The sequence below is a fragment of the Halichoeres trimaculatus genome, unplaced genomic scaffold (genome assembly GCF_033239565.1).
Source record: "Halichoeres trimaculatus isolate MK-OKI-2021-1 unplaced genomic scaffold, fHalTri1.1 fHalTri1_scaffold_1, whole genome shotgun sequence".
Taxonomy (NCBI): Eukaryota; Metazoa; Chordata; class Actinopteri; order Labriformes; family Labridae; genus Halichoeres; species Halichoeres trimaculatus.
In genome coordinates, this window is record NW_027437179.1 from 18,842,693 (window position 1) to 18,869,984 (window position 27,292).

At 38.7% G+C, this 27,292-nt stretch overlaps 1 protein-coding gene across 2 annotated transcripts in view; it reads right to left on the reverse strand.

Moving 5' to 3' along the window:
* Window positions 1-26,476, reverse strand: part of slc2a9l2 (solute carrier family 2 member 9, like 2) — a 143,227-nt gene extending 116,751 nt beyond the window's left edge. The window contains exons 1-5 of one of the 2 annotated variants that reach the window (XM_074681039.1): window positions 26,357-26,476; window positions 24,999-25,066; window positions 14,768-14,853; window positions 10,896-10,997; window positions 4,768-4,928 (exon numbers count right to left, since the gene is read on the reverse strand). In XM_074681039.1, the coding sequence (XP_074537140.1) occupies window positions 4,768-4,928; window positions 10,896-10,997; window positions 14,768-14,836 (332 nt within the window). In that variant the 5' untranslated portion in view covers window positions 14,837-14,853; window positions 24,999-25,066; window positions 26,357-26,476. Of the gene's footprint in view, window positions 1-4,767; window positions 4,929-7,581; window positions 7,677-10,895; window positions 10,998-14,767; window positions 14,854-24,998; window positions 25,067-26,356 lie in introns of those variants that run through there. The other variant, XM_074681048.1, reaches the window with a different exon arrangement.
* Between the last annotated feature and the right edge of the window lie 816 nt (window positions 26,477-27,292).

The window sequence follows — 27,292 nt, forward strand, 5'->3', positions numbered from 1 at the left end:
AGAGAAGAGAAGAGAAGAGAAGAGAAGAGAAGAGAAGAGAAGAGAAGAGAAGAGAAGAGAAGAGAAGAAGAGAAGAGAAGAGAAGAGAAGAGAAGAGAAGAGAAGAGAAGAGAAGAGAAGAGAAGAGAAGAGAAGAGAAGAGAAGAGAAGAGAAGAGAAGAGAAGAAGGAAACATGAGTGGATTGAATGAACTACACAGGCACATTTAAATAGAAAGGCCAACACCAGCTACTTCACATAAAACTAGCAAATCTTGAGCAGTTTCACAATTCAACAACATGATTTGGAGCACAGGCTCCCAAGTAAAAGGGTTCGAAAGAGTCTTTTTCAAAATAATTGGCTTTGGTAGAGCGAAGAAATGGCTGGATGTGAACTTTTCTTCAGAGTCATCAGAGCAGAAAAATCCCCATCGACTCTGCAAGGACACAGCTTTTGACCGGTCGAGCCTTACATTCTTCTATGTCCAAGGACAGACAATGAATTTTCTTATCGATGAAACCAGAGGTGTGAGAGCTGTGAATCATGATGTGGGTGTAATATATATACTACTGTATATATATTGTAACAATACTTATTATACTTATTATATGTGTGTGTGTGTATGTATGTATATATATATATATATATATATATATATATATATATATATATATATATATATATATATATATATATATATATATTCCCACCAGGGGTTCTCAGCTGTTTGGTGATGTCACAAATTTCACAAGGCAGAACATTTTTTCACTAAATTATTTACCAATCACAAATTGCCTCACTTTGTGCTTAAGTTTTTTATTTCAGTGAATTTATCATCTGTATCTGCACGGTCAACTTAATTGGCAACTGACTCAAAAACTTGACTTTACTGAGCAGTTAACTCTGAAACAGCAGAACAATCTCTTTCTGGTCCAAATGTAAACAAACATGCTGCCAGCAAACCTTGTGAGAACTTTTTCTGGAAAATCAAATGTAATACACAAAAAAATATAATATGGGACTGAAATGTAAAAATGATGATTGAAAAATTATATATATATATATTTATGTGTGTGTGTGTGTGTGTGTGTGTGTGTGTGTGTGTGTGTGTGTGTGTGTGTGTGTGTGTGTGTGTGTGTGTGTGTGTGTTTTGTTTAATCTCTTTTGAAGTATGCTTTCATTAGCTTTTAGTTTTGGAAAGTAGGAGTAAAGCAGATTACAAAACTGCCTCCTTAGCATCAACTTATTGCTTTGAAAAAAGTTAAGTACTTTATATGGACTTTAAAAATTTGGATAGAAATAAACAGTCAGAGATGAAATGGGTGTCACCTTTGTAACAACACGAAGGGAAAAAAGTCAAAACTGTTATTTGTAATTCTTTACTGTCAGTCTCACGGACTATTACACTTTTGTTTTACTTATGAAAGCCCACGGATATAGAGTATCAAAAATCTGAGTGCAACCCTCCAAAAATAGAAAAAATACAACATCATCACTGCTGTGCATTGTGGGAAACAGTATGTAAGGTGCATTGGCCCATAATATTCCGGTAATTTTTCTTGAACCAGTAGGAAATTCAAGTCATTTTGTCATGCTACAGATTTCGCTCTCTTTCACAAAATGCAATTTGGTACTGCTAGTGCAGTAGTGAGTTTAAAAACAGTCAGTTAATCTGTAGTCACATGGATACCAGAGGGTCCAGTCCATTCAGAACTCTTCATCATCTTCATGGTTATCCAACCAGGTCATCTCCTTAGGGAGAGACACTACAGCACCAGCCTCGCTTGAAAGCTTCTTCATACTCTATTATTGGGTCAGAAAGCACAAGAAGCTGCTGTGGGGTTCTTCTGTGGAGAACCGAGGAGATGACTCTTGTGTTTGAGGACTGGGGAAAATGTGTTTTCTAGTGGATATGAGGAGATCCTGGAGTGCTGTGGTTTGCAGGACACAGATGTGTTGATGCCAAAGTACAACACACTTGTGTTTGTCTCAAGAGAAATCTACAGAAGTCACTGGCACAGATCTATGCTTTGGAAAATACTTTGTTCTTTCTTTACTTTGTAGGAATTTTATGAAATTATTCCACTCGGGAAAAAAGTACTGTACAGATATGTGCAGGGTTTTCAAAGCTTCAACTCATTATCAAAAAACAATTTCAGGTACCTATGTTTTTTATAGAATCTTTTTTTAATGCAAAAACATCTCTGTGTTGAAATATTTAAACATTCACTTTACTTCACTGCAAAACTTTTCACAAACTGCTCACTCATTCTCTGAACTACTTTCCTTTTTAGATTACTCCTTGTGTCCTCCTCTGCTGATATATATTCACCTCTCCTCCCTGACATCTGAATTTCAACCTTTCTGAGACAAAGAACAAAACCACCAGCTGGCCTCTGGATATGTTGCAGAGAATATGGAGAAAGAATGAATAATATTTCCTGATGAACTCACAGAAGATTGCCCCAGAAGAGATCCAAGGTGAATGTTGGGGGCATCTTAATGTTTCCAGATGACTTTGAATAAAACCTTCATGGGCCTGTCCCTGATCTGTGAGTAACGACCTCATCATTAGCCGAGAATATATTCTTTTGAATGTAGATTATTCAGAGTGCTGAGGTGCAGAGCCTGACCTTCAGGGTGATAAAGGAGCACAGCTCTGCAGTCCTGCACAACAGAGACAGTGAGAAACCCTAACCAGGAACACACCAAACCATCAGATTAAAACTTCATATGTACTTTTTAACATTTGCCCACTTTACTGCTAAAGATGATAATAAAATTTTTACACATTACATGTGTCAACTGCTGAAAAACAAGCACTTAAGTGTCCCTTAGGAGGCAAAATACACACTGAAGAGCCTTCTTGGGAGCAAAAACACAGCTAAAGTACCTTGTGGGATGCCAAAAACCTGTACCAAAGTGCCCCCTTGGAAGCCAAAATGCACTCCTCCTTTGTCTCATTTGGTTATTTAGTTTTCAAGTCTGGTAATGGTGTGAGTTAGAGGATGACCGATATATCAGGCCGATATTTGGACATTTGTCTCTATCGGCCATCGGCCATATTTTCTATTAAAAAGCCGATTTTTGATCCGTTGTATAAAATGACGCAATTTTTGATCAGGCACAAAAAAGATGAGCACCTCAAACTTGTGGAACCACTTGGATACATTACATACTTTTGTTCAAATTATATAAATAAGTTTAAATTTCTTTTTTGACATTTTAAGAAGAGTGTGAATGTTTACTACTGCTCGTTACATTGTGTGTTTACTCAGAAAAAATATTTCATTGTTTTGAAAGCTGAATAAATGTTCAGAGGACTGGACACGACTTGTTGTAATAGATTTCTTTTAGTTGCTCAGAAATTGCTGCGTTTCACAAAAATGTGATAAATATATATTTATTTAACAATCGGCCTGAATATCAAATTGGAAAAATCGGCTATGCATATCGGCATCGGCTGCCCAAATTTGGAAAGCATAGGCATCGGCCCCCAAATAACCCATATCAGTCTACCTCTAGTGTGAGTGTAAGTGAAAAAAATGTAAACCTGTGTTTTGGTTTTGGAGTCCGTTCTGCTCAGAAACCAGATCATTTCTGAACATGCCTTGGCTTGGCCATTCCAACTGTCAACACCCATTGAGAGACAATATTTTGGCTTCACGTTTCACCATTGGAAGGACATTGAGATGTGTTGATCATTGCGTGCAGTCAGTGTTCATCACTCATGACATGTGGAATAATGCCTGGAAAAGCAACAGTTCACCTCTGCCTGTTGTCGCTGTGGCAATAAAAATAGTCTTACTTTCATCAAATTGATTAACTCGGTGCCAAAAAAATCTACATTTCCTTCACAAGCTAGTCTTGAGAAATATATTAGAAGAGTTATCAAAATGTCAGATGTGAGAGCAACCTGAGGAGCAACTATGCCTCAACCATTGCTTACAGGGAGAGATGGAGCAAGAATGCAATAACTCCTGCAGAAGTCTTTGTTCAATGTTATCTTGTCCCACATGGAGACTAACAAGGCCTTGTTGCCAAGGGTTATCAGGTGTTATATCAAGAAACCTTTTTTAATCAGACAAATAAAAAAGTTTTACATGAACAAAATCTTTAATTCTTAATAAGACACTCATTGAACTTCAAAATTTCAACACTAAAGTGTTACAGGAGGATATATCAAGACTTAATTGCTGTTGAGAATTTTTTTCAAAAGTTTTTATTTTTTAGTGTGTGTGACCAAAAATAGTTCCTTGCCCCTCAATTTAGATCTCTGTCACTGTGTACCTAGATTGTGAAAACTTGAGAAACAACAAAAAAAAAAAAATGAATAAAGACAGTAATTTTGTCTGAATACCAAACAGGTGTGATGAATCCAATCAGCTACAGAGGAAATAGACAGTCTTGTGTTTTGAAATAAAGATACGTGAGATTATATGGTGTGTGGTGGTGTGGCCATTTTTTCTCAAAACTCTTCTGCACAATGGCTGCCTCTGAAACTTTATTTTACTGGATCATATTTTTTTCAACATTTCTTTATCATCTCCTGTCAGGGTATTTGTTGTCGCAGAAACTTTGAACCTCCCAGGAGCTCTAAAAAAATTCACCCCACTTCCTCCCAAGCATCGATTTGGCATCAGGGCGTCTGGTCTGAGTTCAAAGTTAGCCGATTAATCCTCTATAGTGCAACACAAGACTATGGCCTTTGCCTGAGACAGGTGCTTGAGAAACAGCTCCTATGCCGGACTAAACCGGACATTAATGTGTGCAAATGAGTCCACTTACCTTCCCAGCACTTTAATGATTACAGGGACGCACAACGCTCCAAGAAGGCCTCCAATCGCAAATATGGACACTGTGATGGACCAGAGGAGAGTGGATGTCTCTGCTGCAATAGGCTGGCCATATCTCTCGATCCACGTCTTGTTGTAGAACGCTTTAATGTACTGCAATAAAAAGAGACATGACAAGCACCTTTCAAATTCATTACTCTCACTGCATCCTTACTGACAGTAAACTGAGTAACTGCTGCGATTGAACTAAGTTGAAAAATTCAGCATAAAAGCAAATGACTAATACCTCAAAACACTCAAGATTAGACTGAAGCATCCTTGTCAGTGATGGATCCGCAGTGTAAAAGGCATGAGAAGACAAACTGACCTTGTGTTTTGTGTAAGACTCAAGCTTAGTGGTGTGCTATGGAAACTGTTTGAGCTGTCAAAGAAATTTCAAGCAGTATTTTTGTGAATGTATCAATGAAAAGATGTACAAGTGAAAAGCTTGTCCCACACCAGTTTCTGTTGCCTATTGTTGTGACTGTCTGCTGTGTGTCAGGAGGGTCAAGGCTCTCTTTTGAAGCATAGTACATAAAAGCGATAAGTACCTTGTTTGAATAGCCTAGACAGAAGAATCTGGAAACACTTGAATTCTATCTCATCTGGAATAAACTATACATTTTCTAAGTTTGAGCCAAGCAGGGAACATGTCTGTTAAAAAATATACAAATCTGTCAAAGAATTAGGTCACAGTGAGTGATTTAAGTGTTATACAGCGCTAATTTAAGTTATTCTGAAATTTGCACAATAATCTACAAACATTTCAAAAGATATAGTCTTATTTATAAATGTGTGGTGCTGCGATTGGACAGATTTCTCTGCTTATGTATTCATCTCAAAAATGAGAATGTGACCTTTAACCTTTCTGTCCTTTGTGCCGCTCTTTCTTCATCCTGTTATCATGCTGCTGATGCATTTCCCAGCATGCTCTGTGGAGCTAAAAGAGTCACCCCAATTCAGCATGCATTGAAATTAACCTATCTAATAGCCACACCACTTTTTAACACCTTTATTCCATCACTGTGTGATAAGCTTTCACCCCAAGAACAGAACAACAAAAACATCTTCAGGAAACTGATTGAAATGGTCAATCAGTTCAGTGCATCTAGAAACCAGCTCGTCTGGCTGAACAAAAGTAAGCCATGGTGAGTCGTAGTGATCCTGAGCACAATACATTTATCCCAAACCAGCAATATAATACTTTGCGTCATGGTGTAAAAATACCAAAAGGTGTCTGAAAATACATCGCTGCCCCCCAAAAAATACACACGTATTTTAAACTAATTTTGTTGCTGTTTGAAGTAAGCATGAGACATTGATGATGACATAGAATACTAACAGGCTGAGCTTTGATCGCCATCATCAAAGATGACTCAAAGTAAAAACACACATTGCTGTTGCAACACCACAGGAGCAGAGAGATTATCTTTTTAGACACACTTGCAAATCGCAGCAATGTGGTGAAGCAGTCATTAAGTAAAGGTCAAGGTCAGCAGAGTGACCCATGGAAAACAGACTGTTGCCCCATTTTATCATCCATCACCACATTTTTTTTTATCACTTCAAGATGAAAACTATAAGTAGTTAGTTATCTGGGTGACAATCTGCACCCTGCTGAGATCTTTTCTCCTTTGATGTCTGATAAAAGTTCCCTCCAGTTAATTTGGATGATTGAGACACAACATGACAAGGCGAGACAAAAAAGGAGCAAACAAGGAACTGTCATTCTATTGGATACACTGACGTTTAAGTCCTAAAAGAACAAAGCAGGTAGGCTGGACAAAACAATCTCTTTTAAATAGAAATTTTAAAAAGTGGCCTGAATGGTTGATCACTTTTCATTGTTTTTAATCTTTATGATGATCTTCCCTTGATCCTCTCCACTTCTGTCACACTAATACTCTCCTTGCATGAGGATTTTTCCAGGCACTTGGGAAAACCTTACAAGAAACTTTATTAAGGCAAAGATTACCCCAACCTGATTAAACTGCATTTCTCTAATCCAGTTGGCATACCAGGCTCTTGTGGCATAAAGACGTATAGGGGTTTAGAAAGCTCGCCTGTGAGACCCAGAAATCAAGGTTAGTGGTGGCCTGTGAGGGAGAAGAGCTCAGAGAAGCTACATTTTTAAACAGGCAGAAGTCAGATCAAATAGTAACTGTCTAAGGGGGAGGGGGATGCAGATTTGGAAGAAAAATCGTTACTCCACCGAGAATTCTTGGTGGAGTAACGATTTTGACTTTAAAGTCTACATTAACCCGAAGCCTGCCAACGTGTGTCGGTTTACCAGTCAGAGGGCAGTTTAATTCAGCGCAATAGCAGCGATTAAAATGTTGCACATTTGGACAAAACTAATGTATTTCCGGCCGTACATGCTTTGTTTTTTTATTAACTGTTATTTCAGCTCTCTTTACACAGAAACAGAGGCATAGAAGCTCAACGCGCCTGCGTACTTTAGTTTCAGGTCTACTGAAACACGCGCGTGCACGACACTTGATCACTCGTGTGCGCAGTGGTAAACGTCGGTTCGCACCTGTAGGTCACAATGACACTAAACAACCTTCTGCACACTCACGCAGTAAATATTTAAGCCAGCTACAAGTGGTTGTACTTAGTATTTTCAAGCAAGTGAAACGACAGGTGCGGCGATACAAAGACTACTAATTAACCTGCAAAACCTCGATACAAAGTGACTTTTTCACATAAATAGAAGTCTGGTTTCTGTTAGACACATTCTCCATCTGTGTCGCTACATTTTGCTCACCTGTAAATACAGAAGCAAAGGCACAGAAGCTGCAGTTAATCCTGGTCTACTGAGTGTAAATGGCATACGTGCACTCCTGCATACTAAAGACCCAAAAAAAAAAAGCTGCCCCAAAATGCCTGCGTGAGCTTTGCTCATTTTAATCCCCAATAAACTACAAACATATCACAGGTTGGGGGCCGCTTCTGTAAAGTATGATAAGTAGGATTTGTAGCATGATCAAATATCTTATTACTCAGAGAAATTTAAGTGCATGGAAAAAGTTTGCTGAAGAAGGTAAAGAGAACGTCAGACCAGGCAGGAAAAGCAAGTCACTGGATCAGGATGAGGAGAACTTGTCAGCTGAAACGTTTCATTGTAAACGGGGGTTATGTGGAGCTCATGTGAGGTGAGCTCTAGCGTTTCATGACAGCCTTCTTATAGCCAATAGACTTAGCACAAAAGACAGGGAGTGGTAAAGAGTTATTAACATTAAAGTGGATGATCATTTAAATACATCAAATATTTTAGAACTTTTAATGGTACGGGTTTCTTTACAGAGTCTCCATGAAGACACTGCAGTTTGAGGCCAGGAAACTTATGAGGGAAAAGCAATTACATAAAGGCTTGGAGAGGAACAGGTGTGTGCTCCAAAGAGTAAATAAAGATAGCTGAAGTATGCAGAGAAGATTTTTAAGACAGTAATCCTTAAAAAAAAAAAAAAACTTGAATGTGTTCTTGGAAGCACATCAACCACCACTGGGTGCTTTAACTGCACTGTCAGACTTTTTTAATTAGCATTATGCAAAAAAAATTCTGGAGCAAAAATTAAGGTTTCTTAATCAGCTGTTTGTTGAATGATAAGCTGTTCAAAAAGAGAGCCAAACTTAAAAAAAAATCTGAAGATGAAACCTACCCAAAACAAGCTGAAACATGAGCAAGGAAAACTTATTCTTTCTCCTCCTTGCAGCAGTGTTTGGGCTGTGAGCTCAACAGTGGTGTCACTAACAGCTTTAGACAGAAGCAGTTTGTGGTACAAGTTAAATCTCAGTAAGTGGCAGATGAAATTCATTTCCGGTGATTGTAGTTGAAACTCGGAGCTGATGGCTCTGAACTTTGAATAATAATTCAATAAACCATTGGGCATCAAATTACCTTTGAGCAAACATGACAGATGGGAAAGTATGTAATCTGAAAATGCTTTCTGTCATCAGAAAGTGGCAACGCTTAACTGAACTAGAAAGTTAAAAATGTGGCTGTCGTTTTCAGCCATCAAACAGGATCTAAACTTTGAAAATGTGTCCGTTTCATATCAAGATGCCATTTGCTTGCAATGTTCACCAAGTGACTGCACTTAAATCTTTACTCTGAGACCAGCATTAGGGTCAGAAAATTTCATATGAGTCGAGTTTATTTTTGTTTTTTTTATAAGCTAACTGTTATGAGGGGATTATAAAGGGAGGGCAAATTGAGTTTGTTTAATATCACATATTTTCGCACCAAGGCAATTCAAAGTGCACAAGACATCAAAAGAATTCATTGCACAGCTCTATGATTCACTCCAAGTTCCTTCCTTTTTTGAGTGGCTACAGGTCAGAATAAACAAAAAAAGCTCCAGTTCTCAACATGAGCCAGCAATTTCTAACCATATCTAACTACTCTTACTGATAAACCCCTCTTGGTAAGTCTTTTTGTATATTTCTCATAAAATGGATTTCAGTGTCAGGATAGATTTTCAGTTTTCTGGTGAATGAACATGCAAAATCTGTGGACCATTATTCCAGCAGCGGTATAATCTGTAATTTACTCCTGTCATGGGTGGTGGATTAAAAAAAATAAATAGAATTTGTTTTTCATAGCACTTTAGTCATAAATTGACAAACAAGAGCCTGATCTTTAGCAACAGTGTATGGTCAATGGTAAAATACGTATTTTTATCTGTTTAAATAACTCTCTAGTTGTCTTAAGTAGTTCTTGAATCCAATCACAAAAACTCCCACAGACCAGCCTCTGTAGAGGATCTGCAGCCTCTCACTTCTAACCAGTTTATCTGTGCAGTGATCTGAGTGGGCAAGGGATCCTCTGATAACAAGGCTCTGTGTTGATTGGCTGTTTGAATGCTTTCTGGGTCTGCTCATCTTTTCTTTTAAAGGTAGTTCACTTTTTGTCTGAGTAGAGACTTTTGTAAGGGATGCTAAAAGCCTGACCTACTTTTTAAGTAGAAATTGAGAGATAAGTTTGTAGAAAATCGCCTACCAACTCATCAGGTTCCTTGATAATAAAGCCTTGAGCTGGTCACAATGGGACAGGGACTGGTAGAACACTGAACTGTATCACTTAACATTTAAAAAAAAATAACAGAAATTGTGGGTTTGGCTTTTCCAACATCATACTTCAATAGAGATTAAAAAAGCTGAGTTTTCAGTTGTTTTAAACATGGTATATAAAAATACATGTGTTACAAGACTAAACCAGAGGAAATAAAGCTTTCAAGGAATAAATAGCTTTTATATTGACTCAGCAGTTTTTACCTTAGCTGCATGTTCTTTCATTTAGCAGACACTGCTGTGTTGATATTTGTCTGGACTCAGTGTTTCACTTAAAAAAATTCTGTTGTAATTTGATATGACTCTTTAAAATTGTGTCAAGCTTTGGCAACAAAAATCCAAGTGCTACTCCTACTTCTTTGCTTTGCACTTTATTTAGTCAAACTCCTTTTTTTTAACAACTGATGATGCAAACAAGTAAATCATTGCCAGATAACATTCAGCACATTGCTGCTAATAATAAAAAAGCAGCACTATTTCGTTTGTTCCTCAAGTGCTGGGACAGAAAATTGACATTTGAGTTGTTTTTTGCACCCAGCACCAACAGCAGAGCAAGGCAGATGGCATCTCTGACCCAGATCTTGTATCTCTGACCTTTTGACCCTGCAGCACCAAAGATAATTATAGACGCATGGGGAAAAGCAAAATGATCAAAGAGTACTCAGCAAAAACTGAAATCTATGCAAATTTTTATGTCTTAAAAAAAAAAAGAAAGAAAGAAAGTTTTACTTGTTTTAATATGGTCTGATTTTACCAGACAAGTCCATTTTATAAAACTTTACAAGATATCAAAATGATTCCTGAATTGCTTGTAAAGGGTCAAAGAAAAATCAAAGAAAAATCTGCCTTTAGGTGTCCTAAAAGAAGAAGAATGTCTTAATAGAAGGAACAGGACACGTTCATTTTTCTTTTTTCTTATACTGAAAGATTTTATTGTAAGAGTGGGTTTAAGTAATCTGGAAGAAGTAGAAGGAAATCACACCTTCATGACCTGACAGTCTCACTCACCAGAGCGGGGGCATTGACCACCGAGAGGTTGTAGCCGTAGATGAAAGATGACCCCAGGGCACCAAAGAAGGCAGCGCTGAGCAGACAGGCTGTGACTGGTTGCTAAGGAGAGGGCACAGAAACACATAATGGTTCAAACAGAAACAAGTTTCTTTTCATTTCTGAGAAACAATGTGGAGGTCAGGGCAAAAGAAAAAAAACAGAACTTTGACAGCTGTTGTGTCATCTGAAATCTAGGTCATGGGCCTCGGTGATTTCCCTCACTTTGCCCTTCATTACATCACTGATCAACAAACCCTCAGGATGAGTTCATTTAAAAGATAGCATGTTCCATTTGATAAGTACATCTAAGCTTGTCGATGGAAAAGACTGAGGCAACTATTATGCAAGATCCTATGGTGGTTGAAAATTAAACTGTATACATCCATACATGTCATGCTTTTTTGCTACTATCAATAATGAGCCTGTTTCAGTGAAATGCTCATGTAGAGGTGAGTATTGAATTGAAAAGGCCAGGTGCCTTAGCAGAGCTTCAAATAAGAAGTCCTACAAGCAGTGAATCAATGCTAACACAGCATGACAATGGGGAAAAAAAGGACATTTTACTGTACACAGAGTCTCCTTGCTCTGGTGCTCAAGAGAGAGCCATTAAATCATTTAACAACACCTGTTAATATCCTGTGCCTGGATGAACAGACACAGCATTTTTATGTTGACTGGAGTATGAAATATAATGTATGCTCAGTTTAAACCAGGTCTGGGACACTCATGTGCAAGTGCTTAAAAACTTAACAGTTTATTGAGCATCTGCTTAAAGCTGGCTGCACCTGAAACCACGTACAGTTAGTAAAGGACAAAACACCTCACACCATCTCCATCAGTCTCTGGTGTAATATGTTTTGTGGTTTTATTTGAAACTCAAAGGTTTATTTCTACCATAACAATAAAAAACAACACTTGCCTTGGACATCTATAGGATAAAAGCTTTAGTATTCATGGAATCAACCTATCCTTTATCCCAACAGGCCTAAGCAGTAGTATCGGGGCAAAGCAGCATGATCCCACACATAGGGATAAAACACAGCAGGGGTGATTGGAGGGAGAGCTGGAGAAGGGTGTAGAGGAGAAGGATGTTGGGTTTGGCCTGTGGCTACAGGCAGAGGAGATCAAGGTATTGAAGATAAGAGCTTACAGTAAGTGTCTCAATCTCAGCTAATTAAAGTTTCAGATGAAGCTGAAACCACGCTCTGTTTGAGGAACATACTTATATATGAAGCGGCTGATTTGCACTTTTCTGAAAATGAGAAGCGGGTAGGTGCTCCTTCTATCATATTTGTTGAATGTTTAAAATCCTCACTGAGAAATAAAGAATTACAGGTTTCAAAGGTGACTTTTTTCCAAAATGCATTCCCATGTGTCTTTGACTACCATCAATTTTAAATACTTAAAATTCTAATTTGTATACTGTACGATTCCCATTAATTAGTCAAACATTCTCAGCAATGCTCCTCATAGCCTGTTCATATTCATAATAAGTTTTGTCTGTCTTGATAATAGACCCACGTGCTTACATCAATGTGGCAAAAAAAATTAATAATATTTTTCCACTCTTTGAAGGTTATTAATTATTATGCACATAGGCTGCTTTTGAAATTATGCTCAGCCATTATGCAACTGGCCTTTTTTCCAATGACGGTGGAATGGTGAAAAACACCATGTGCAAGGATTTCTTTTTTTTCTTTTTTCTCCCAAGGTGCCTATATGCTGTATAAAGTAAGACCATGACAAAGAGCTCTGGTTCATCTCTCTGATCAGTGTGTACCTGCTGTGTGACTGAAGCTGTGTTCTGAACTTCTGCACTTACACTCACTGTTTTGAGTGAATGAGAGCAATCACACTAAAAGAGTGGGAAAATTCACTAAACTTTGATTTTCTCAGCTGGCACACTCAAAGCAGTCAATAAGTTGGGTGTAGAACAGTGGACACTTCTCACACTCAGCGGTCGCCATATTGGAATGAATGGGCGGGAATGAATGTAAGTGTACTTACAGAAGAATGCAAATTGAGACAGCCTAACTTTAAACTCTGCTTGTTTTCAAGCAGCCATGGGGTGCTAATATAAATTCCTGCTATTGACAAAGAGATTAAAGCTGTCCTAAATTCTAAAACTTAAGCTGCTGGTTCAAAGAAGCTACAGCCTACATTTTCACACCATTTCACCTAAGTTCTCTTTAATGTTTGTCTTCTGTTGTTCCCTCAAACCATTTACAAAAATGAAGAAAACTTTGTCAGTTTTTTTCAACCTTTATTTTGTACTGACTCTGTTTTCTTTTTCTTAACCCATCATGAGTTAATGTTGTTTTATAAAAGCTGATCGCAAAATATGTCAAGGGGTTACTGTCTCTCGTCAATGAGGATACAGCATAGCAAGTATTTAAACATGATCTATTAACAGGAATAGAGTCAATAACAGATTAATTGGATGAACTGTAATTAATATATATATATATATATATATATATATATATATATATATATATATATATATATATATATATATATATATATATATATATATATATTTATGTGTGTGTGTGTGTGTGTGAAGGGCAAAAGGGAAGAAAGGATTAGATTATGATTGTATAGCTGGACTTTGAGGATAAAATGCATACAAAAATATTATTCATTATGTTCATGATCAATTAGTTTTACTGTCAGCCCCAGCTACAGTTAATGCATGGATGATGTATCTTTTGTCACATTATAACCTAGATGTTATTTTGTTATAGTTTTAATTATTTAAATTTAAAGTAACTGAGAATTTATATTTTTAAGTGCATAATTCTGTTAATACGAACATAAATCAAATTTAAAGGGAAAAGCCAAATGAGGCTTAAATTTTTGAGAAAGAAGAAGATAGAGGTCAAAGCATCAGGCTCCACCTGCATCTACAACATGACTTAAGTGTTGAGGCTGAGTCAGCAAAACTGTTTGTCCAATAAAAGGAGGCAGTAACTCAGTTGGTGTGTTTAAATGCCTGAACTGGGACCTTGTTCTGCTGGCTGTGCTTAGACCTGCAGTCAAGGCCTGTACTTTGGCAATGATAAATAAAAAAAAAAAAAGCTGAGTAGTAGTTTATTGAGTGTGTGTCAATAAAAGTAGGAAAGCCCTTGCAGCAAGATCAAAGCTTAAAATGTTTACTTTGGCGTGTGAGGAAATGAGATCAAATGATCGGGCAGCATTTTAAAGACATAATCATTAACAAAGAGTCACAGACAGCGATGAACAAAGCAATAAGCATGTCTCTTTGAAGTGGTTTTCATCTTGGTCATGCTGGATGTGGGGCATTAATAAATCTCTCTGTATTTAGTGCAGATAGGCGACCAGATTTTTCTTCTGCAACATCAGACATACACATTGTGTCTAACATTATAAGAGCAATGGCGCTGGTAATATCACTATTGTGTTTTCCTTATGAGTAAACGTCACTCATTTATTTAGAAAACATGGTTAAAAGATGACTATGATCATTAAGTTTGTTTCTACAGCTGTCTTTTGAAAATGCATAGATTTATCACAGAAAGTTATGCACAGTACGCTAAAGTCCTTTCGTGACTTAGAGAAGAGTGGTGTCCTCATACATGCAACCTGTCCATACATATCATCCCAGCTGGTCAATATGAGCCATAAGAGGCAAAAACAATGACGTATCAAACAGCCATGACCTACATGTGTAGTGCTATCGGGACCAGGCTGTCACCCTGTTAGCACAGTCTAATTTCACACATCACCAAACGTGTCACACAATCAGACAGACACAGACTCAACCTCGGGACTTTCAGTGGCATGAAATGAGTGACAAGCACACTAACCTTTCCAGATTTCCCCTCAGAGTCACTCATCTGGACATCAGCTGGTTCACCCTTCTCTGGTTTGTCCATGTTAATGTTTCAGCACCCTGAAAGGAGAGGATCATGTCAGATCAGACATTCAGAGTATCAAGAGGAATGCCACAAGTGTCACAGCAAAGAAAGGGAAGTGGAAATGTATAATAGAACCTCCAGGGGAAACATGAGAAGGGGAAATGAGAAAGCCTTATTGCAACACAAATTCACAAACAGGATTACTGATCACTACTTAGTCACACATTTTGGATTAACCTTGAATTAAAAGTTTGCCTCACCCACTGAATGGACAAGATATTAATAAATTATAAACCAGGATTTGGAATTGGAATTATGGTTCAACCACGAAAGCCAGAAGCTGAAGGTAAGACAGGATAGCTTTAGTCTGCCACCTAGTGGTTGTACAAATACTGACACCATGTGAACATTTCGGCTGTCCTTATCTCTGAGACATGGAAGCAAAATAAAATCTGGTGGTTTTCATATCAGTGTGACTTTACACTTCAGTCCTGTTTTCTTTTAGAAACGCAAATGACACAGTCAACTACTCTGCCAGATGTATGCCAAGATAGAAATTGGCTTTCATCCTTTTAAAGCTGTGGATAAATAAGGGTTTTGGAGCCTTAACTTTTTCCAACAAGAAAAGAGAACCCAACCTCTGTGCATGTTTCCTTGTTACACAGAGGAGTCAGTGACTTGTGCTGATGCTGCTGGTTCCCCCTCCACCACAGGTAATATCATTTAATAGCACACAGTCACCTCCCAGAATGTAAATGAGTCTCTGATTGGACATCTAGCATAGGAACCTGGAGGACTCTGAGTCCACAGGAGGAGGATGAAGAATGCAGGTATAAAGTAAATCCACAAGATGATTCAAGCTACAGGACATGTCAAAAAGATAGAGTCCCCTTGCTACTGCACATGCTCTAGAATTGGGTCACAAACTCTAACACATGACTGATGTTGAGAGGTCTAAACAATCCATCTTTTAACGTCTAAAACAGTTTAAAGTCTGAAATTCAGTTTATTGTGTCAAATTGTCCTCAGTGCTATTCATCTGTGATTTTCAAAAGGGTTAAGTTAAAAAAAAAATCTTAGAAACTTTTCTTTGTGACAGACAAATCTTTACAGGTCAAAATACTTTAAGAAACATTTGGTATTTGAGCAAACAATTACAGGCAACTTAGACCCACTCACAATAAAACCTGGAAAAACAATGATTTGACATGACACTGAAGGTGGGTTCCTATTATAAGCCCCCAGACTGGCTTTTGGGGTCAGGTGAAAGGCAGAGGCAGGCTGTGCATTTTTCACCTGAGCCTTTAGTGCTGTCCTACATCATTGTATAAAAACCACATCGAATGTTCATTTGAATGTTCATCTTAATCCAAAGAACCCAACAAAAAAGTTTAAGCCTCATTAATAGGAGTTAGTACTAGAATTTGCTTGTCGCATTTGTCACAGTCTGCTGAGTTTGTGGGTTTTGGTCCACCCTCTTAGTCTCTTTCTCTCTGTGGGTGGTAGTTGTAGGTTGACCTGCAAATGATTGTAGCCAGAAGTTTCATGAATCTCAAAGCCATTTGTTTTTACCAGGTTGTTATGCCCCGTCTAGGGGTGGCCAAGACACAACATGAAAAGTCCCCGTTTCCACCAAGTCCCAAGTATCCACAGGCATCCGTACAATTTATTTTTACTCAAATACAAACAACAAGAAATTAAACAACTTAAATCCTAACAAACCAACACTAACACAACACAGAGTTCTACGGGTGACGTGGCCCGTTGGAACTCGGTCGAGTTTCCTCTTCTCTGTGGTGACGTCATTAGGCTGCTTAAATGGGGCTTTTCCCTCATCCACAGCCAATTACAGATGCTTTGCCGGTGTTCTTTTTAGCTTTTTAGCTATGTCTTTTTAGCTATGGTGTACGATTTGGAAGCTTTGTACGTAATACGTGATGCAGGACCCCTCCGCTTCGCGTCGGGGTCCTGCATCACCCTGTCGGTGTTTATTTCTCTATAGTGACCGGCTCGCTCTACATTATCCCACTTATTACACGGCTACTCACTAAAAAAATCTAAAATTTGACATCAAATGCTCATCTAAATATGATTTTATTGATTCACAAAAGTTGTCATTGCATCCGCTTGAAAAAATAGTCCGTTCCTTCTTACGGTTAAAACAGTAACGGAAAGCAACGGTAACTCTGAGGCGAAGATTAGCTTATTTATAATTCACATTAAACTGAACGTTTCCATTGATGGTGACGTGGGACAAGGTGAATGGGACATCTTTGGGAATATTGATGCTGACGTCTCTGTCCTCATTCATGTCCATATTTCCTCCCTGCTGTGGCCCTGCAGCTGGCATACCTATAGAAATAGTTTTTCCCCGTTACAACTGCTCTCAATATTATCTCATCACTAACGCTTTAAGAGAGGCACTCACCCGATCTGCTGCTGCTGCCAGAATTAGAGGACAGGATCTTGCTCCACTTTTCCCGATCTGTACTGGTCGGAGCCCAGTAGCTTCTCAGACTGCTCTCACATCTGTGCACTGTCACAGACATGATCTCCCTACTTGCCAGACCTGCCTGAGAGAGGAGGTGGACAGCTGTGCTCCTCAAGTTGTGATTCGTGTATCTCTTAGAAAGCCCGGCTGCCTGGCTGATTTGGGGTAACATTTTCCCGAGGTGATTGTGCCCCATGGGTTCACGAGAGTACCACACTGCTTGCCTTTTTAGTAGCTGTTGATCCTTTCTTAGTGGATAAAGGTAAAACGCTTTAGCGTCGGGAGGGCAAAGGGATAGGTATTTCTTGAAACTGGCAACGGGGCAGTTTGGATTGTCAGGCTCAGCAAAGATGCATCCTCTGTAATTTTCTTTGCATGGATCTTTGGCATCTTTGTGGTTTTTTGTCTCAGCGTTGTGGGTGAGAGAAATATACTCGTTACCATGCTCGTCCTCTTTCACAATGAAAGAGTCTCTTGTCAGGTCTCGATTGCCTTCTCTCCCCCGTCTTGCGAGATGCAGCTGTACATCAAACCACACTTTTCGGACCAGTCCGACCGCTGTGTGTGGGGACAACGCCTCTGAGCACCTGAGGAGCTGCAAATCTGTTGCTGAGATGGGAGGGTGATGCTGACTGACGTCTTTCCCGTTTTTACGGAGGGTTTTAATGACTGATTTAAATACCCCGTTGCTGGACTTGAAAGTAGCACAGTTCATAATATCAAATTTTGAGAAATTTCGAGATATCCCAGCCCTAATTGCAATGTAACTGGCAACTGAGTAGGTCTTGCCGCTGGAGTTTTGAACAGATGCATAAAATGATCGCAGCACCTGGTTGAGGTTTTCTGCGGAATAACCGTCAAAGTTTGTTGACATTTTCTTTTCAATTAGCCAGTCTTTAAACACATTCATGGCCCATGCCGTGTTTCGTTTAGTATTAACTTCGTGTCTGTCTTCCTCAATCTTGTCAATTTCGGTGTCATCTAATTCCTTGTGTCTTTTCACCTCTCTTTCTTTCTCTTCACTGGTTTCCTCTCTTCTTCTTTTCTTTAGCGGTGACTGGTCAGCCATCAACCATGAATCCAATGTTTCGCCTTCTCCAAATATATTAAAAGTGATTTTGGGAAAATATTCCATTTTTGATGGAGCAACGGGAAACAACAGAAAATTAAAGATGTCTTGCCGCAGGTATAAACGTTCGGCGGATTGATACATATGACGTGATTCGCCCGAGTAGTTCAGAAGCGTCCTTTGTGGTCCGCTATTCAGAATAACAGACCTTAGAATGTTGTAATTGACCAATCAGGATCGAGCATTTGACAATGCCGTGTAATAAATCTTAATAACACAGTTTATAGGGCTGTTATGGTCCTATGGTCCAATCTACACAATATAAAGACCAAAAAGAACGGAAAAAAATCCATTCAGTATATCCGCTGCAAAGCTGCATACTAGTTGACCAATCCGAACCGCACATGGCATGCGTGGTTCGGATTGGTCCGTCAGTCCATCCAATTCCCTGTCTCTCTCGCTTCGCACCATCATGCCCATGGTCCCACCTCGTCCTTCCCCACTACCCCTCTCACGTCAGCTAGCTGCTCAGCTCCCGAAGCGTCATGGAACCAGAAAAGACCGAAACCAAGAAGCTGTTACTGTTACCCTCCACAGGGAAAAGAAGAAAACAAAAAAGTTTCAAGGAAAAGGCTGAAGCAAGGAAGAATTATGAGCGATACAGGTGCCATCCGAGACTGAATATTGGAGAAATGTACAACCGGTGGAAAAAGCTGCAGAGGGATTTGGGACTGAAGACTAACGCCGAGACAGCTGAGTTTCTGTTGAACAGGTAATGACTTTGTTTACTACAGTGGGAGATGTCAGCTGAATAACTCTGAGTACTCTGTGCCTATACTGGCTAATGACTGAACACTGCTGGTCGGAACAGGTCGGCTCTGTCAATAGATTTTAGCATAAGTTATCCACACATCTTTACCATTGTAAACTGAGCTGGTGAAGACACGTAGAGAAAGGTAAAGCCTCGCCCACAGTCAGCTCTGCTCTGATCAGCTGGCAGTGGCAACGCCAGACCTGCTTCCCCGGCTAATTCATGGTTTTGATCGCACCGGTCCAATTGAAAAAGCTACCACTGTGTGTTACAAGGAGGATGACTGTCTTGTTTGTTACATTTTCTGCCAGCCAGCTTCTTGCTCTCTGGAGGGGGTTATGGGGCTGCGTTTTTCGAATGTGTCTCATCAGCCAAACTGGGTTTCAGATCGTAGACCATAGCTTTAACCACTGGGGAGCAGGGGCGGCACACCTGATCAAGGCCCCGTTTACATGAAAACGTTTCATCTGAAAACGCTAAAACGCAGTGAAAAAATATGTGCTCACACGGAAACGCTGATGGACTGAAAATTCTGTAGTAAGCATGCAAGGCCTGTTGGTGGTGCTATAACTGTCTTGTCCAGAAGACGCTTTTGGGAGATCTCCACCGAAGTACAGTTGAGCTGTCATCTGGTGTTTTGGGGAATACTAAGTTAAAAAGTGGAGCAACAGTTGCACATTTTTTAGAAAAACAGTCAGCAAATACAGCAGATTGAGCAGCACAAGCACAACACAGTAGTTCGTGACTATCGTACCAACAGTACTGTTGTCCTGTTGTATGTGCACGCGAGGTAGACTGTGACGTCAGTGCTTCCACTGAAAACGCCGGCTTACTGTTTACACGACAACGGTATAGGAAGGGTTTCAGAAAAATCCCACTCTGGAGGCCGTTTTCAAAATTTTGCGTTTTAGCTTAAGTTGTCTTTAGCTATGTATCGGTTAGCTTCATAAGTAGGCTAGTCTTGGGCTTGCATCTGGATCCCTCTGACTTCACTGAGTCTAAATTAATATAATTCATTTGTTGTGCATTTTTGCATGTCATTTGAAGTTGTATTTGTGGCAGACATTTAGGTGGGGATGTACCCGTGTTTTTTTCTTCTTCTGTGGTCATTAGAGGAGACATGAGTCAGTCTGTTTGTCATTTACAAAGAGCAAACCTGCTCTAGTGGGCTATCAGTGTAGACATCAGTGAGTGCGTCTGTGTATGTTGACTTTCAAAAAGTTCCCTCTGATCTCTTACACACACACACACACACACACACACACACACACACACACACACACACACACACACACACACACACACACACACACACACACAAAAGTAGGCCAGAGTCAACAAGTTATGAAATAGTGTGCAAGTTGCCCTGATGGTTTGAGCACACACCCCTCACACTGCCAGTGAGAGGCTGTAAACCACCTCACTGTGGTCACAACTTTTCACTTTGACCCTTTAATGCCTTTCCCATTCCTACTCCTAACATGTTGGCAAAGTAGGTCCCATGAGAGAATCTCTGAAAACAATAAAAAATATGTTTGAACATCAGTGCCTCTTATCTGTGCAGATGATCATTTGCTCTTTTTATGTTTTCTGTCGCATTTCTGAACTATTAAGAAAATAAACTAAATGTATCACACTGCAAAAACTGGAATCTTAGCTTGTTTCTCTCAATTCTACTTAGGGGTATCTTGTCATACTTCATATAAGTTGATCCCATGGTAATACAGTAAGCAAATGTACTTCAAAATGCAGTATTCAAAATAATTTTCATATGAATGCTTTTTATGAAGCCTAAATTAGACATTTCTGGTAAGACATCAGACAATAACAATTTTGAGGATTTACGTTTTTGCTGTTCAGTGTAGCAAAACATCACTCTTGGCGCCACAACTCAAATACAGCAACACTATAGGAGGCTGCTGTCAACATTTCAAACCTTTAACACAACAAAGCCACTGAGCAGCACTCAGCTCCAGCAGCACAATGATTAACATACAAACAGAGCTGATGACAACTTCATTCACAACACTTTAAATGGGGGCAGAGAAAAAACAAAGCAACAATTTTGCTTCAAGTCATCACTTCAGTATCAACTGTTGAATCAAACTTATGTAAGACATAATCTTTGATTCAGGAAGTAAATATCTTATCATAAAACCATCATCAAATTACCTTGTGCACAATAAAGCAAAGTTGTAAACAGTGACTGACTTTATCACTCTGACAGTTTATCAAGCAATAAAGCAACATCCATCCCACCGTAACCAACAAAAACTTGTTTTGAAAACCAAGATGGCTGTTACTATTTCATGCAAAAGCCTTTAGGCACCACCAAACCAAAAATATTACACAAATTTTTTGCAAGATTAAAAAAGATGAAACACTACCAAAATCCAGCCCACTCACCCAAACACCTTAAGTACTGTTGATAACAGCAGAAACATTGTGCTAGATATACACTACAGACTTTCCAGTGAAATACCAACAGTCATCACATGTTCAAGAGGTTAAAAAAAAAAAATTAAAGTTTTTTTTCTTTGATTTTCGATCAAGGGTTTCCCTAGTATCACCTACAACACACCTACCTGTATACAGTCTGTGTATCCAATGCTCACCGTGAGACCACTGAACACACACGGCTCATGCACGATGGTGGTCATATCACTAAAGAATGATTAACTATTATGAGCTCCTCCCAACCTCTTCTAAGTCTTGGGTCAGCTATTTGACAGAGACAAGGAAAGATAATCAACAGATTATTGGGTTAGATTTCTATGAAGAGAAAAAATATGTTTTACTTATTCAGAAAGCTACACAAGACATTACAGCAGTAATTCCACAAATGTAATTAGTTCATTTGTAAAAATGTGCTTGTACTCAAAGTACACATGGTTTGCCTTCGAGCTGGACTTGAATTTAATCAATAAGGTGAACCAGAGTCTCAGGTCACCAGAGGTTATATCTTTGTAGAACCCATCATGAAAGAGTTACATCCAGTATGGCATTCAAATCATTATATAACAGACTACTGCCAAACTGTGAAGATGTTCAAGTAGGGCACAGTGGTAGCTGCATGTCACTACCTGAAGTACCTGCTCAGACCTCCATTCACTCCTAAAACCAAGCGCTCAATTATTCAATCAGAGACAAAAACACTGCTTCCTGTCTGGTGATAAGTTTGTATCATGTGCTGAGAATATGGACAGCAGGACTCCATCTCCATTGTCGCATAAAAAGTGAAGCCAAAATCCTGCTTCTTCACCAATGACGCGTTGTATTGGGTATTTTTGGGGCATGCTCAGTCCTAATCAAAAACACATTTAACTTATCATTAAAGCTTTAACTCATAACACAATAAACGGACCTATCACCGTTATCTATTAACAGAATGTTAAAGCAAATTTATTTGATGTTGCTTCCAGTTTTCGAATTTAACCTATCTGCCATGACAAGGCAAAAACTCTGAAAAATATATATAGATGCTGTCAAAAATATAAAAAGAAACAAGCAATTCACGCTACTAAATTTAAAATGCTGTGGGAAAATTTAAATTGTAGTGTGCCTGTTGATTACTTATATCTGATGAACTTGTGAATGAATGAGTCTCAAGTTTTGAATCCACAATGAAAATATCAGAGTTGATGGATTCAGTTAAAAGGAGTAACTTTGTATGAACTGGTTTGTTCCAAAGCTGAAAAATAATTACAAACTCTGCATTTTCTTAAGTTCATTCACAGCTTAACACCTTACTGCATGACTGAGTGATGTGGGGAGTTGCATTCCTTTCTCTCAAAGTTAATGCAGTCGGCGTAAGCGCCAGTTAGACCTGATGTGGCCCTTTCTCAGGGGTATTAAAAAGTGCTCATTCTTTTGTTGTTAAAAAAAATGTCATCCCCGTCCTTATCTAAAAATAAAAGCAGAAGGAGAATGTTAAACATTAACTGTTCAGTCTGCTCAAAATACAGACTGTTATGTCAGTGTAACAGAAAACTTGTGATGAAATTTCAACTCTTCTAGCCAAAACGGATCTGATAAAATCAACAAGGCATTTAGTGTCAGCTTGATACACAGTCTGAAATCCCCCCATTTACGGCTTATAATAACAAAATCTTTTTCTAAAAAAAAAGCAGCATTTTTCCTTTGTGCAGTCAATGAGGTCATAAGCAGATTTTGAGTGTTGATGGTTGGGAAATTTCAATACTTACCTCACATGGTGTATACAAACAACTTTGTGCAATTGAGGGGTTGAGGTCATGAAGTTTGGAATCAATCATTTACAAATAACATGATGAAAACCATAAGTTTTGTCTCATTCTCCAGAAAAAGAGCAGCTTACCCATGCTCCATTGTTTAGCTACATTCCGTAGCAGGCATGAGAAAAAAAAAACCTCATCCACACGGCTGGCCAAAGTCCAGAAAAGACACTCATATAGTACCGACAAAAAGGGTTTCTGGACTGCTATGTGTCAGAGTAATCCATTACAAACATGTAGAATTTGGAGCTAATTTGAAAAGAATTAAAGTGCAAACACTTTTCAAGATGAAGACCTTCCTCTTCATCTCCACTTGGTTTTACAGTTGGTTACATAAAAGCAGCATGAGAGCTTGGTATTAAACCCCACAAAAAAAAAAAAAGTTCTTTAGCAGCTTTTCCTTTCATCAATGGCTGCATTATTCTCCCAGGTCATTTTGCTGCAGGGAGTGCTTCCCTGCTCCTATCTATATTACAAACATGTGAGGCACACGTGAAAACTGCAGCACAGATTACAGTGTCCTAAACAGAAAGGCCAAACACTTACCATGGTCTGAGCACATGGCTGGAGGTGTGGAGTAACTCTATGTTTGTGTGTGTGTGTCTGTGTCTAGGTGTGTGTGTCTGCGTGTGCTTTACTTTGTAAAAACATGAGGTCAGAAGCTGACATGAACAAATAAAGAAAAGATATGGTCAACAAATGAAACTCCCCTTTGGGATTCTTTTCTCAGTGCTGGAGCCTCGGAAACAGAGGTGTTGGGTTTCCAGGGGACGAGGAAAAAACCCTCAGGAGGATTTTTCTTAAACCACATTTCAACCAAACCACTAACATTTCAATTTCTACCATGCATTTTGAACGGACTGATTGCATATGTTTTCTCGTTTTTGTTTTGTTTTTGTTTTTTTAAATGTTGTTCCACAGCATCTTTTACAACATTTAGTTTATAAATAAAAGCTATACATGCAATTTCAATTCATACAGTGTCAAATCAAGAGGCAAGTTATGTCTCAGGACATTTAACATAAAGAGCAACTTGCTGTTGTTTACATAGAGATCTTACAGTACACATTCAGAAAGCTCTTGTGGCAGCTGCAGTAAGAAAAAGTTTAGGACCCCCCCCCCCCCCCCCCCCCCCCCCCCCATTTGCTCCAGTCCAACCTACTTGATACATACTGCTGTATCAATGTATACAGCTCATTAAGTGAGATGAGGTGCCACGCGCAGTTAAAGTTAACTCAATGTTAAACTTGTCAACATAAGAAATCTCTGTCTCATCGCTCAATAGTTTTTTCTCAGAGATCTGAGTGTGCAGTGCTGCGTGCTCAAAAAAATCTGCCGTCAGCAGCTGTGTTAAACATTAACTCCCCTACAGTTAAAGCAGCTCTCTGTCATTCAGACCGCTCAGAGCTGTCTGTTCATACTACTATGGTTACTCCAACCTTAGTCCAACTCCAACCTACACATTTGTATTTGTTGGGAGTCATTTATTTATCATTTATTTATTTTCTGTTTTTTTCTTACCTTTTAAGAAATAAATAAGCATTGTAAAAACTTACCAACTTCTTGAAGGAAACCACATGTGAAGAATTGGGCAGATTTTTAGGACTCCTGCAGCAGAGAAACTCTAGCAAACAGGGGAAAAGAAAACCACAATCATGTGAGAGCTAATAGGATAACTTCATTTACTGAACCAACCTAAAGTGATTGGAGACACAGTGGCGTATGAGAAAGCTGTCTCTCTTGTAGAGTACTAATCACCAACTGTCGGTGGCATGTCTGTTGAAGAAATATAATATTAATAAAAAGATAACACAACAAACTATGTTGCCCTGTAAACCAGTACATTCAGTTTTAGAGTTTATTATGTGAAGCAGTGTTCTATTACTCAGCTGTTAAAATGTATTATTTTTCAAAAGTCTGTGAAAAGTCATTGTAATTCATCCACAGAAAGAGGTCCAGCATATAGCATTCCTGCTCAGTGGTGTGCACGTGGGGGGTGGGGCAATTGTTGAAATGCCCTGCTAAACTGTTCTCCTGGGAACCAAAACACACGCTGAATTGCCCCCCTGGTTGGCAAAACATACTAAACTGCCCTCTTGGATGAAAAATACACATGCCCCCTTCGCTGATTAAAATATGATGAATTCCCTATTTGGGTGGCAAAAACACACACTGATTATTCTCTGTTTTCTTTTTCAACTCTGCCCTTCAAAAGGTCCATGCACACCACAGTCCCTGCTTTAAAAGTTGCTTTATTTGATGTTGATGTTCTAGGTTGGTAGGCTGAAATACATTTTGAGAGTACTTAGCTCTGATATGATTCATCTATGGAGAAAAAAAGTGGAGAAAAAAAACTGTTTTGCAATTTAAACACCAGCAGCAGACAACGTCAACAACAGCTACAAAATGACTCAAACCATGTAAGGTGTCGTAATAAAAGCAACCGTGTAAAAAGTTGTGACATTTAAGTCATTTGTGTGTCTGCTGAAAATCCACAAGAAGAAGAGCAAAACGTCAACATAAATATTCAGTACTCCAGTTTATCTTTAAATATTAACTTAAGCATAAAAGTTGAGTTCAAGGTGAATCATAACATACAACAGGGGCATTATTTTGGGACTTTAAATTAAAATGCTTTTAGTTCATCGATAAAACAGCTGACAAGAGTCTTTTGCCTTGGAAGTTTTACTGGCAATGGAAATAAGAGAAACCTTTTATTAGAAGAATGGATCATTTTCAGTACACTAAAATCACTGTTGCATACAGTTAATACATGTTGACTCCCAGGAAGTAAGTAAGATAACTTACAGGCAGGGGGAGTCTCGCCATAAGGTGTCTCTGTGACTTGATGAAGCAAATTCAACTCTTTGAGCAGTTACATTTGAAAATGACATGAGAATTAAGTTCCACTCACCCTTTTCCCTTCTCCTGCTTGTTTTCTTTCATACAAAAGACGACATCTTTTTTTTTCCGGCACAAAATATCAGTCCTTCCAGTGTATGTCCTGTGATTCTGTTGCACAGAGTTAACATATAAGTGGAAATGTTATCCAATAACCTGTGATGCCTGGGAGTGGACATGTTTACTTTTTTGACCTTGTTTAATCAGTGTCATAGCCGACCCCGGTAACAAACTGTGCATAAATATTGTTTGAGAAATGTAACCTGCCTGAATTTTTTTTCTTGGGTATTTAGTTTTTTCACCTCTTACCTTGAAGCAACAGGGTTTTACTGCCCTGAAGCACTCTCTCTGGCAGTTTTTTTTGTTTAAAGAAAGTAATTTTGCTCATGATAAAGAACCAAGAGAGCTGGTTCTGTAGGTGATGCCCAGCAGCTCTCTGTGTTGACCTTTAGATAGAAAATTTTGAAAGCTATGAGTTCCTTAAATGGACATTATTGGAGTGCCTCAGTTGTTTCTCTGTTATAATCTGAGCCTTAAGATTTCAAAAACACAACCTGCTGGAGAGTATGAAGCATAATAGACTGTATAATATTTCCAGTGTATCTGTGATGCCCCTTGTGTGTTTGTGATAGTTTTGAAGCTCATCGAGAGGAGCCATATTAAAAATGTTTAACCCAGCTTCGACCCAACAAGTTTTAAAGAAATAAAATAAATACAATGTGTGCCAATAAACTAGCTATTCAGTCCTTTCCTTTCTTGAACCAGGCTGTAAACATGTTTATTTTGATGTAAAGATAAGCACTTTATCAATTCTTTATCGGCGTCATGTTCTTTTTAGACCAGAGGTTGTTTCTCATTTTTTTAACACTGCAGGCAAGAAAAAAAAAACATTTTAAATTGTTTTCTGGATGATAGATTTCAAAATTGCCACAAAACATGTATGGCGCAA